The 12,931-nt window shown below is 41.1% G+C and overlaps 1 protein-coding gene across 1 annotated transcript; it reads right to left on the reverse strand.

The window, feature by feature from the left end:
- Positions 1-4,751: 4,751 nt before the first annotated feature.
- LOC117517226 (claudin-3-like) lies at positions 4,752-7,303 on the reverse strand. The gene has a single exon (XM_034178172.1). It carries the CDS (start codon positions 6,889-6,891, stop codon positions 6,244-6,246), a length of 648 nt encoding a protein of 215 aa, XP_034034063.1. The 5' UTR covers positions 6,892-7,303; the 3' UTR covers positions 4,752-6,243.
- Between the last annotated feature and the right edge of the window lie 5,628 nt (positions 7,304-12,931).

The raw sequence follows: 12,931 nt of genomic DNA on the forward strand, positions 1-12,931 counted from the left end.
GTCATGGGCTGCAAATAGTCCGGATCTTAATCCAATTGAAAATCTTTGGTGGAAGTTGAAGAAAATGGTCCATGACAAGGCTCCAACCTGCAAAGCTGATCTGGCAACAGCAATCAGAGAAAGTTGGGAGCCAGATTGATGAAGAGTACGTTTGTCACTCATTACAGTCCATGCCTCAGAGAACTGCCAAGCTGTTATAAAAGCCAGAGGTGGTGCAACAAATACTATGAGTCTATTAGAAAAGTATCCGACCTTACTATTTTTTTCAAATACCATATGGATTTGAATCACGTGTGATTGCGTCAGACAAGCTTGAACCCTCGTGCGCATGCGTGAGTTTTTCCACGCCTGTCGGTTGCGCCATTCACCTGTGAGCAGGCTTTGAATGAGGAGTGGTCCACCACCCTCGGCGGATTTTCATTGTCAGGAAATGGCGGAATGATTTGGGCTTTTTTTCAATCAGAATTTTTTCAGAAACTGTTAGAGACTGGCAGCTGGAAACCATTAGAAAAATTTATCTGGCTTTTGGTGAAAATGTTACAAGCTTGGTAGAGAATAAGGAGTGTTACTGTCGCTTTAAGGACGACCCCCAGCGGCTGTGGGGCGCGCCGCGCTCCGAAGCCGCCATTGACAGGCTGAATGACCATTTCATTTCTAAACGGATGGCTGTCTTGATCCGTGACCATCGTGTGCCATTTCTCTGGTTATCACAAGAGCTGGACATCAACCATTTTCCGGCAGATTTCACTTTTAACAAGAGATTTTGTCATGGAAAGCCGAGTGGAGGCTTCGCGCGTCACGATGGATTCGTTACTGGAGCGAGACAAAACCACCTCCATTTTGGTCTCACGGGACGGCTTTGAGATGGCGTTCAGACAGCTGTCGGTGGTTTTTCCATCGAGTGATTATCCGAGAAATTGTGGATGTGCCTGGACATGCCAGAACATGTCCTGTGAGGCTTCATCACGGCGTTGCTGTGCGCCATGCGACACCGCGCGAAGCCTCCGCTCCTCTTTCCATGAGAAAAACTCCTGTAACAGTGGAATGTGCTGTTCATTTCCAAACTGGACGCTGTGTTTTATCCGGGACGTCGTCTGACTAGCACAGGAATTGTGAAAAGACGTGGACATCAGCACTTTTTCGGCACATTGAGACAGACGTGCGGAGGAATTCTGCGCTTTGCGGCGGTGCCGCATGGCGCAAAGCAATGCCGTGCATTGTGCATTGTTAAGCTAACACCAAGGGCTTTCCAATGATATATGGTGTATTACGGTAAATGTAAACCTGTGACGTCATAACGCAGAGGAAAAAGACGGAAGTTTCACACGAGTGCGCCGCTGATTCTCATCACCATAAGCTCTCATGTAAGCCCTCAATCTGAAAAATTTCAACACTGACAGCAAGCCAAGAACCCGTGCTTTCCAACAGTATGCTATATGTTGCATATATTACGGTAACGTGCGTTCGGTAGACAGACAGCAAACATAAATGTAGTAATTTTTGAGGAAAAGTCAGGGTGTTAGTGTCATTTGTGAAGGTGTGTGTGCATGTTTGTGTGGGTGTGATGGCTCCATCAGCCACACTGCCCGGTGCCAACAAGCAGAAACCCAACTTGCCAGCGATCCACAAAGGGGCGGCGTTCTTGCAAGGTTTGCAAGAGGTCAACCTGCTGGATGTGCAAACTTTGTAAAATTGGCCTCTGTCTTCAGCCAGACAGAAACTGTTACAAACAGTACCACACTGACAATGGACTGATGTAGTTTAGATCTAATTTTGATTCTTGGTTATATATTTGTATATAGTTTGACACTTTATTGTTTTATTCATATTGTATAATTTTGCACAAAATGAGTGATCAAATGAGTGATTTATTACACATTTTAATAATACAGATTATAATTGATATATTTATATATAGTTTTGCACTTTGTTGTTATTCATATTGTTTGGTTCTGCACTTTAAAACTGGTTTAATTATTTTGATTGTAAACACTTACAGCTTCCTGTTAAAAATGTGAAATCCAAACTTCCTTTACATAATAATTTTTCACTAAAAAACTGAGAAAAAAAATCAAGTTTGTTTTTGTGTTTTTTTTCTCATTTTAAATGCTAAAACTTACAAATAAACTGTATAAATAGTTAATCAGGTGTAATATAATTGAAATTCAGGTACTCTTGGAAAAGGGTACCAAAGCACACAAACATAGAACATTATTTCTTAATTTTATTGCTATAATAAAAAATTATAACCAATCGTCCATTTATAGCCTCAGTAGGTAGTAGTTGAAATGACTTTAGTTTTGTGTCATGTCTGATCTGCTTTTTTTCTACAAAATTAAACAACTGAATGAACATCCTCCGAGGCCGGTGATTCCATAATTTTTGCCAGGGGTTGTATTTGCACAAAAACAATAACGTTTTTCAGTTTGAACATTAAATATCTTGTCTTTGTGGTGTATTCAGTTGAATATAGGTTGAAGAGGATTTGCAAATCATTGTATTCTGTTTTTATTTACATTTTACACAACGTCCCAACTTCACTGGAATTGGGGTTGTACACTCAACAAAAATATAAACGCAACACTTTTGGTTTTGCTCCCATTTTGTATGAGATGAACTCAAAGATCTAAAACTTGTTCCACATACACAATATCACCATTTCCCTCAAATATTGTTCACAAACCAGTCTAAATCTGTGATAGTGAGCACTTCTCCTTTGCTGAGATAATCCATCCCACCTCACAGGTGTGCCATATCAAGATGCTGATTAGACACCATGATTAGTGCACAGGTGTGCCTTAGACTGTCCACAATAAAAGGCCACTCGTGAAAGGTGCAGTTTTTGTTTTATTGGGGGGATACCAGTCAGTATCTGGTGTGACCACCATTTGCCTCATGCAGTGCAACACATCTCCTTCGCATAGAGTTGATCAGGTTGTCAATTGTGGCCTGTGGAATGTTGGTCCACTCCTCTTCAATGGCTGTGCGAAGTTGCTGGATATTGGCAGGAACTGGTACACGCTGTCGTATACGCCGGTCCAGAGCATCCCAAACATGCTCAATGGGTGACATATCCGGTGAGTATGCCGGCCATGCAAGAACTGGGACATTTGCAGCTTCCAGGAATTGTGTACAGATCCTTGCAACATGGGGCCGTGCATTATCCTGCTGCAACATGAGGTGATGTTCTTGGATGTATGGCACAACAATGGGCCTCAGGATCTCGTCACGGTATCTCTGTGCATTCAAAATGCCACCAATAAAATGCATTTGTGTTCTTCGTCCATAACAGACGCCTGCCCATACCATAACCCCACCGCCACCTTGGGCCACTTGATCCACAACATTGACATCAGAAAACCGCTCACCCACACGACGCCACACACGCTGTCTGCCATCTGCCCTGGACAGTGTGAACCGGGATTCATCTGTGAAGAGAACACCTCTCCAACGTGCCAAATGCCAACGAATGTGAGCATTTGCCCACTCAAGTCAGTTACGACGACGAACTGGAGTCAGGTCGAGACCCCGATGAGGACGACGAGCATGCAGATGAGCTTCCCTGAGACAGTTTCTGACAGTTTGTGCAGAAATTCTTTGGTTATGCAAACCGATTGTTTCAGCAGCTGTCCGAGTGGCTGGTCTCAGATGATCTTGGAGGTGAACATGCTGGATGTGGAGGTCCTGGGCTGGTGTGGTTACACGTGGTCTGCGGTTGTGAGGCTGGTTGGATGTACTGCCAAATTCTCTGAAACGCCTTTGGAGACGGCTTATGGTAGAGAAATGAACATTCAATACACGAGCAACAGCTCTGGTTGACATTCCTGCTGTCAGCATGCCAATTGCACGCTCCCTCAAATCTTGCGACATCTGTGGCATTGTGCTGTGTGATAAAACTGCACCTTTCACCTGTGCACTAATCATGGTGTCTAATCAGCATCTTGATATGGCACACCTGTGAGGTGGGATGGATTATCTCAGCAAAGGAGAAGTGCTCACTATCACAGATTTAGACTGGTTTGTGAACAATATTTGAGGGAAATGGTGATATTGTGTATGTGGAAAACGTTTTAGATCTTTGAGTTCATCTCATACAAAATGGGAGCAAAACCAAAAGTGTTGCGTTTATATTTTGTTGTGTATATATATATGTACACACACTGAAAAAAATGATACTTTGGATCAACTTTAAAAAATAGATGTAGTTTGTTACTGCTATTTTTTTTTAGTTTTTCACAATGTATATTTATGATTTGGTAAAGTGATTCCAGCAGATTTAAACTGGAAACCACAATTTTCCATTAGACCAATGTAAATAAGTACTTTGAATGAAGTGCACTGATGTTTCACTTTTTCAGTGTTTATATATATATATATATATATATATATATATATATATATATATATATATATATATATATATATATATATATATATATATTATATAAACACTGACAGTGAACATATGGTGACCATACATATGGTGAACAGTGAACATACTGTTAGTGTTAAATTAACACTGACAATGAACATATGGTCCCACTCCGACCAGAGTAGTACCGTATGTACACGGGCAGTTTTAATTTTACACTGGTGATTTTACTGTGTAGGCTGATCCCTGTTTGTCTTGAAAGCACACACTCTGTGACATGTAAATTCTTATTCATTTTTATTAGCAATGAAAAAAAAATAACATACTGGAACACATTTTTAAAAGACAATATTTTGCTGTAAATGTTATTGAAATTTTGGCCACATTTGACAGTCAAGCACTTTATTACAGAGAAACCAGTTATTTCATCATCATGATACTGGTTTTTTACAAGCATTTTACAAGCAACACTGAAAACAAAAGTATTCTTTGTAAAACGTAATGCAGGTGAATGAAGTGCAATGACCTTGTTGACAGCTCACGCTGACATCCTGCTATGTCGGCAAACAAACATCCTGTAAAAAAACCCACAAGACCTGTTGTCACGTTACTTTACTGTGTACTTCACCCTGTCACGTGTGTATGTTGTGAACAGTTTAGACTATGTACAAATGATCATATTTAAAACACATGGCTAAAAATCATTTATAGACTCTTAAAAGAAAATAAATAAAAGAAAAGAAAAAAATGAAAAGAAATTAAATACCATATTTACTTCATTTTGATATGTCAACCGGTTCATCAAAACTTGACTGTTTAATTGGGAAAAGCAAACTATCATAAATTGTTACAATTAACTACATATACTGTTTCCCATTTAAACAGCCAAGCTTTCAGGGCTGGCTGACAAAATTAGATTAAGTAAATACACTGAAAAAAGTGAAACTTCAATTAACTTTATCAAAATTATTGTACTTTTTTCACCTTAATATATATATATACTTTGAAAAAAACATTCATGAATTTAGGTATTATAAAATATTACAGCAATTTTTTTAGAGTTGGTCCAAGTTAAGTTTTTTGTTTGTTTTTAGAATGAGAAAAGAAAACAACAAAAAGCAGGTTAACTTTTTTCAGTTTTTACAATGAGAAAAATACAAAAAGTAGGATGAGCTCAGAACACAGGTTTTAAAAGCAGCCACACAATGTCATCAACATACGTTTTATTTAAGAAACATCAAGTAAAGTATATGTGTTCTTGAATGACTAAACTGTTTAACAGAAAATAAAGTTGCTTCCTGGGGCCATATCACGGCCTCAGCTCCAGTTTCAGACAAAAACTTTTCTGCACACACACAAACACGCACACACTCACGCACACGCACATAAATGAGGGCTAGTTCTTCCTCATCACTGTGACATGCAACATTTTAATGGTGAGTTTCAGTGAAATATGACACCGAACAGCCAACAGCAAACATTAGAGTCACACACACACACACACACACACACACTAGGTTTTTAAATGCACATAATGCCACAATAGCTTTTGTGTATGTACAGTATGTACAGCGAGGGATAGAGGTTGAAATATTTCATAGATATAAAGTTATGGGCGTTCTAAAAGCAGGCTGTTGAGTTTGTAGCCAAATCAAACAAAAGACACACCTGGCATTTAAATTTCAGGCAACGCAGAAAGATCAAGTTTGTATACATGTGCCTTCATCTCGGAGTCTTTCCCGGTTATCCACCCTGAGAGGTCAAACTAACAGCACACGCACACACACATACACACACTATTACTGATACAAAAAACGACAAACTTTTTTTCTAGGTGTCATAAATCAAGCTGCCAGATGTTTGGCAGGAGTTCATACGTAGTCTTTCCTATCATATGCAGTTCCGGTGCCGCTGCGCGGGGTGGAATACGCCATCCTCGGGGGCTTGTACTTCTTCTCTTTTGGGGGACAACTGCTGCAAAGCATTGCTCCACCAATCAGGAGCAGAGCAGCGGCACCCCACCCAATGTACAGCGAGGCTCCCATCTCCCTCTTCTGCGCGTTGAGCAGGACTGGGCTGTAGAAGTCACGGATGATGACACTTGTGGTCCAGGAGACCGGGATGAGGATGAGGAGGCCGGCAAGGAGGAAGAAGATGCCAGAGATGATCATCACTTTAGCCTTGGATGCCTCGTCTTCGATGCAGTTGGTGCACTTGGCGCCGACGATGGAGATCATGACCCCCAGGATCCCGAGTATAATGGAGATGATGGTCATGGCTCTGGAGGCCTGCAGATCCTGAGACAAAGCCAGCATGGAGTCATAGATCTTGCACTGCATCTGGCCTGTGCTCTGCATGACACAGTCCATCCACAAACCTTCCCAGATGGTTTGAGCTGTGATGATGTTGGCACCGATGAAGGCTGTCACCCGCCACATTGGCAAGGCACACGACACTATTGTAATGACAAATCCAATCACTCCCAGGACAATGCCCACAAGCTCCATCCCCATCGACATGTCTTTGCTCGATATAAACAAAGTATCGAAAGTCACTCTGCAGATTTGGAGATCCCAGTCAGGAGGTGTCTCCTGTGTCAGTGTGCTGCTGTGCGCGGCAGTGTACTTGAAAAGTGTGAGCTCCTGTGAGAGGACAGAGTGTAACTAAGAGATGATGCCACGGAAACACAAGTCCTTTATACCTCAGAGGCCGAAAAGCGAGGAAAGAGGAGGAGTCCCTTGGTGGTGATGTCACCATGAGGGTGTCATTGCCAAAACACCACCTGTGCACACAGAGAGCAGGTGGAGGAGGGGGAGCTGGAGGCAGAGGGGCAGATCAGAGATGAGATGGAGGGAAGGTGAGTGTGTTGGTGGCAGTTGCACAGTAGTAAAATAAACCAGAGTAGAACTCGCTGGAGTACATACAGTATTGTGCGTAAGTCTTAAGCACCCTCATGTTTCTCTATGAATGTAATTTTGAAGGTTTTGCTATAAAAGGTTATAAAATTCAGTCCTATGGTTTTGCATCTCGCTCAAGCCACTTTTATTATTCAATCTGGGGCATAATGTCACAAAACCCTGAACAAATACAAGTGGAAAAAATAATCTAGTCAGTCAGTACATTGCTCTGACTTGACTTGTGTACACATGCCAGAACATTATAAAATACCTCTGGTATATGACTTTTTGATGTGCTATGTACAAGATCATAGTATACGGACACTGCACACATAATCATCGTGTATATAGCCTCGACCATCTTTATTTTCTTATCTTTGTTTTCAATTCTTAGTACTTTGTCTCATAAATTATCTGATATTTAGGAGCTTTTCATTATTTTTACTCACCTTTACTTCATAAAATCTTTTAAACTATGAAGGGCAATTGAACCTTCAAAACCTTCTTGCTTGCCTCTACTGGTGGTTGGCTCTCACTGCGGTATTGTATCACTTCCTGTTCCGGAGCACAGCGGTGTTATTCTGTATCTGTTAGCTGTTTAATCTGCGCAGTTAGATTGATCTAGTTATCTAGATTACGATTTGTTTCCCAGTGTAATCTTTACGTGCCTTAACTAAGCACTCCTTCTGCTGAATCACCTCTAAATTATTTACACATTATTCACTTGTGTTGTTTTTAGGAATCCGCTAGCTTAGCGTAGCTACTAGCTCTTAGCCGATTAGCATGGCGGCTTCTCCTGTCTCTCCCGCACTTTTCTGCTCTGGGTGTGAAATGTTTAGTTATTCCTCGGCCTCCTTTAGCAGTAATGGTACTTGTAATAAGTGTAGCTTATTCGTAGCTTTGGAGGCCAGGCTGGGCGAATTGGAGACTCGGCTCCGCACCGTGGAAAATTCTACAGCTAGCCAGGCCCCTGTAGTCGGTGCGGACCAAGGTATCTTAGCCGCCGTTAGTTACCCCCTGGCAGATCCCGAGCAGCCGGGAAAGCAGGCCGACTGGGTGACTGTGAGGAGGAAGCGTAGCCCTAAACAGAAGCCCCGTGAACACCGCCAACCCGTTCACATCTCTAACCGTTTTTCCCCACTCGACGACACACCCGCCGAGGATCAAACTCTGGTTATTGGTGACTCTGTTTTGAGAAATGTGAAGTTAGCGACACCAGCAACCATAGTCAATTGTCTTCCGGGGGCCAGAGCAGGCGACATTGAAGGAAATTTGAAACTGCTGGCTAAGGCTAAGCGTAAATTTGGTAAGATTGTAATTCACGTCGGCAGTAATGACACCCGGTTACGCCAATCGGAGGTCACTAAAATTAACATTAAATCGGTGTGTAACTTTGCAAAAACAATGTCGGACTCTGTAGTTTTCGCTGGGCCCCTCCCCAATCGGACCGGGAGTGACATGTTTAGCCGCATGTTCTCCTTGAATTGCTGGCTGTCTGAGTGGTGTCCAAAAAATGAGGTGGGCTTCATAGATAATTGGCAAAGCTTCTGGGGAAAACCTGGTCTTGTTAGGAGAGACGGCATCCATCCCACTTTGGATGGAGCAGCTCTCATTTCTAGAAATCTGGCCAATTTTCTTAAATCCTCCAAACCGCGACTATCCAGGGCTGGGACCAGGAAGCAGAGTTGTAGTCTTACACACCTCTCTGCAGCTTCTCTCCCCCTGCCATCCCCTCATTACCCATCCCCGTAGAGACGGTGCCTGCTCCCAGACTACCAATAACCAGCAAAAATCTATTTAAGCATAAAAATTCAAAAAGAAAAAATAATATAGCACCTTCAACTGCACCACAGACTAAAACAGTTAAATGTGGTCTATTAAACATTAGGTCTCTCTCTTCTAAGTCCCTGTTGGTAAATGATATAATAATTGATCAACATATTGATTTATTCTGCCTAACAGAAACCTGGTTACAGCAGGATGAATATGTTAGTTTAAATGAGTCAACACCCCCGAGTCACACTAACTGTCAGAATGCTCGTAGCACGGGCCGGGGCGGAGGATTAGCAGCAATCTTCCATCCCAGCTATTAATTAATCAAAAACCCAGACAGAGCTTTAATTCATTTGAAAGCTTGTCTCTTAGTCTTGTCCATCCAAATTGGAAGTCCCAAAAACCAGTTTTATTTGTTATTATCTATCGTCCACCTGGTCGTTACTGTGAGTTTCTCTGTGAATTTTCAGACCTTTTGTCTGACTAGTGCTTAGCTCAGATAAGATAATTATAGTGGGCGATTTAACATCCACACAGATGCTGAGAATGACAGCCTCAACACTGCATTTAATCTATTATTAGACTCTATTGGCTTTGCTCAAAAGTAAATGAGTCCACCCACCACTTTAATCATATCTTAGATCTTGTTCTGACTTATGGTATGGAAATAGAAGACTTAACAGTATTCCCTGAAAACTCCCTTCTGTCTGATCATTTCTTAATAACATTTACATTTACTCTGATGGACTACCCAGCAGTGGGGAATAAGTTTCATTACACTAGAAGTCTTTCAGAAGCGCTGTAACTAGGTTTAAGGATATGATTCCTTCTTTATGTTCTCTAATGCCATATACCAACACAGTGCAGAGTAGCTACCTAAACTCTGTAAGGGAGACAGAGTATCTCGTCAATAGTTTTACATCCTCATTGAAGACAACTTTGGATGCTGTAGCTCCTCTGAAAAAGAGAGCTTTAAATCAGAAGTGTCTGACTCCGTGGTATAACTCACAAACTCGTAGCTTAAAGCAGATAACCCGTAAGTTGGAGAGGAAATGGCGTCTCACTAATTTAGAAGATCTTCACTTAGCCTGGAAAAAGAGTCTGTTGCTCTATAAAAAAGCCCTCCATAAAGCTAGGACATCTTTCTACTCATCACTAATTGAAGAAAATAAGAACAACCCCAGGTTTCTTTTCAGCACTGTAGCCAGGCTGACAAAGAGTCAGAGCTCTATTGAGCTGAGTATTCCATTAACTTTAACTAGTAATGACTTCATGACTTTCTTTGCTAACAAAATTTTAACTATTAGAGAAAAAATTACTCATAACCATCCCAAAGACGTATCGTTATCTTTGGCTGCTTTCAGTGATGCTGGTATTTGGTTAGACTCTTTCTCTCTGATTGTTCTGTCTGAGTTATTTTCATTAGTTACTTCATCCAAACCATCAACATGTTTATTAGACCCCATTCCTACCAGGCTGCTCAAGGAAGCCCTACCATTATTTAATGCTTCGATCTTAAATATGATCAATCTATCTTTGTTAGTTGGCTATGTACCACAGGCTTTTAAGGTGGCAGTAATTAAACCATTACTTAAAAAGCCATCACTTGACCCAGCTATCTTAGCTAATTATAGGCCAATCTCCAACCTTCCTTTTCTCTCAAAAATTCTTGAAAGGGTAGTTGTAAAACAGCTAACTGATCATCTGCAGAGGAATGGTCTATTTGAAGAGTTTCAGTCAGGTTTTAGAATTCATCATAGTACAGAAACAGCATTAGTGAAGGTTACAAATGATCTTCTTATGGCCTTGGACAGTGGACTCATCTCTGTGCTTGTTCTGTTAGACCTCAGTGCTGCTTTTGATACTGTTGACCATAAAATTTTATTACAGAGATTAGAGCATGCCATAGGTATTAAAGGCACTGCGCTGCGGTGGTTTGAATCATATTTGTCTAATAGATTACAATTTGTTCATGTAAATGGGGAATCTTCTTCACAGACTAAAGTTAATTATGGAGTTCCACAAGGTTCTGTGCTAGGACCATTTTATTCACTTTATACATGCTTCCCTTAGGCAGTATTATTAGACGGTATTGCTTAAATTTTCATTGTTACACAGATGATACCCAGCTTTATCTATCCATGAAGCCAGAGGACACACACCAATTAGCTAAACTGCAGGATTGTCTTACAGACATAAAGACATGGATGACCTCTAATTTCCTGCTTTTAAACTCAGATAAAACTGAAGTTATTGTACTTGGCCCCACAAATCTTAGAAACATGGTGTCTAACCAGATCCTTACTCTGGATGGCATTACCCTGACCTCTAGTAATACTGTGAGAAATCTTGGAGTCATTTTTGATCAGGATATGTCATTCAAAGCGCATATTAAACAAATATGTAGGACTGCTTTTTTGCATTTACGCAATATCTCTAAAATCAGAAAGGTCTTGTCTCAGAGTGATGCTGAAAAACTAATTCATGCATTTATTTCCTCTAGGCTGGACTATTGTAATTCATTATTATCAGGTTGTCCTAAAAGTTCCCTAAAAAGCCTTCAGTTAATTCAAAATGCTGCAGCTAGAGTACTGACGGGGACTAGAAGGAGAGAGCATATCTCACCCATATTGGCCTCTCTTCATTGGCTTCCTGTTAATTCCAGAATAGAATTTAAAATTCTTCTTCTTACTTATAAGGTTTTGAATAATCAGGTCCCATCTTATCTTAGGGACCTCGTAGTACCATATCACCCCAATAGAGCGCTTCGCTCTCAGACTGCAGGCTTACTTGTAGTTCCTAGGGTTTGTAAGAGTAGAATGGGAGGCAGAGCCTTCAGCTTTCAGGCTCCTCTCCTGTGGAACCAGCTCCCAATTCAGATCAGGGAGACAGACACCCTCTCTACTTTTAAGATTAGGCTTAAAACTTTCCTTTTTGCTAAAGCTTATAGTTAGGGCTGGATCAGGTGACCCTGAACCATCCCTTAGTTATGCTGCTATAGACGTAGACTGCTGGGGGGTTCCCATGATGCACTGTTTCTTTCTCTTTTTGCTCTGTATGCACCACTCTGCATTTAATCATTAGTGATCGATCTCTGCTCCCCTCCACAGCATGTCTTTTTCCTGGTTCTCTCCCTCAGCCCCAACCAGTCCCAGCAGAAGACTGCCCCTCCCTGAGCCTGGTTCTGCTGGAGGTTTCTTCCTGTTAAAAGGGAGTTTTTCCTTCCCACTGTAGCCAAGTGCTTGCTCACAGGGGGTTGTTTTGACCGTTGGGGTTTTACATAATTATTGTATGGCCTTGCCTTACAATATAAAGCGCCTTGGGGCAACTGTTTGTTGTGATTTGGCGCTATATAAAAAAATTGATTGAAATTGATTGATTGATAAGTTTTGAGTCTCACCCAGATAAAGTAGGTTATGGATCTCCATTTTTTTTGCATTCTGAGAAAGCAACATTTCTCAACATTTCACCAAAGTGAGTCAAAATTTCACACATTGTCTGTGTAAAGAAGGTAACTTGAAGAGTTTTGATCCAAACTGGGCCACACTTGGTAGATTGTTTGAGCATGAGCCAAGGACAATGTGAATAGATTTTTGAGAAAAATCAGTAAAAATTCAAGGTTATAGGCCAAGGTAAAAATGTAGACCTAATGACTCTATGGGGGTATTTTGTATGTGTATTATAAGGAACTGGTTAAAGATACACCCATAAGTCATATTAAACACATATATGATACATCACCTTTCTGTAGGTCACATGACATTTGAGCCTGGATGGCACTGAGAAGTTAACTTAATATCATAGCTGTTTAAATCAAATTTGGAGCCAATGCTGAAGGGTTGTGTGTTCATCGACGCAAAAGGACCAATTTTAGACTTAACTGCTCAGA

The sequence above is a fragment of the Thalassophryne amazonica genome, chromosome 9, assembly GCF_902500255.1.
Source record: "Thalassophryne amazonica chromosome 9, fThaAma1.1, whole genome shotgun sequence".
Taxonomy (NCBI): domain Eukaryota; kingdom Metazoa; phylum Chordata; class Actinopteri; order Batrachoidiformes; family Batrachoididae; genus Thalassophryne; species Thalassophryne amazonica.

Bases quoted from the DNA above. Each gene is read 5' to 3' on its own strand.
- LOC117517226 (XM_034178172.1), bottom strand. From the start codon at position 6,891: ATGTCGATGGGGATGGAGCTTGTGGGCATTGTCCTGGGAGTGATTGGA.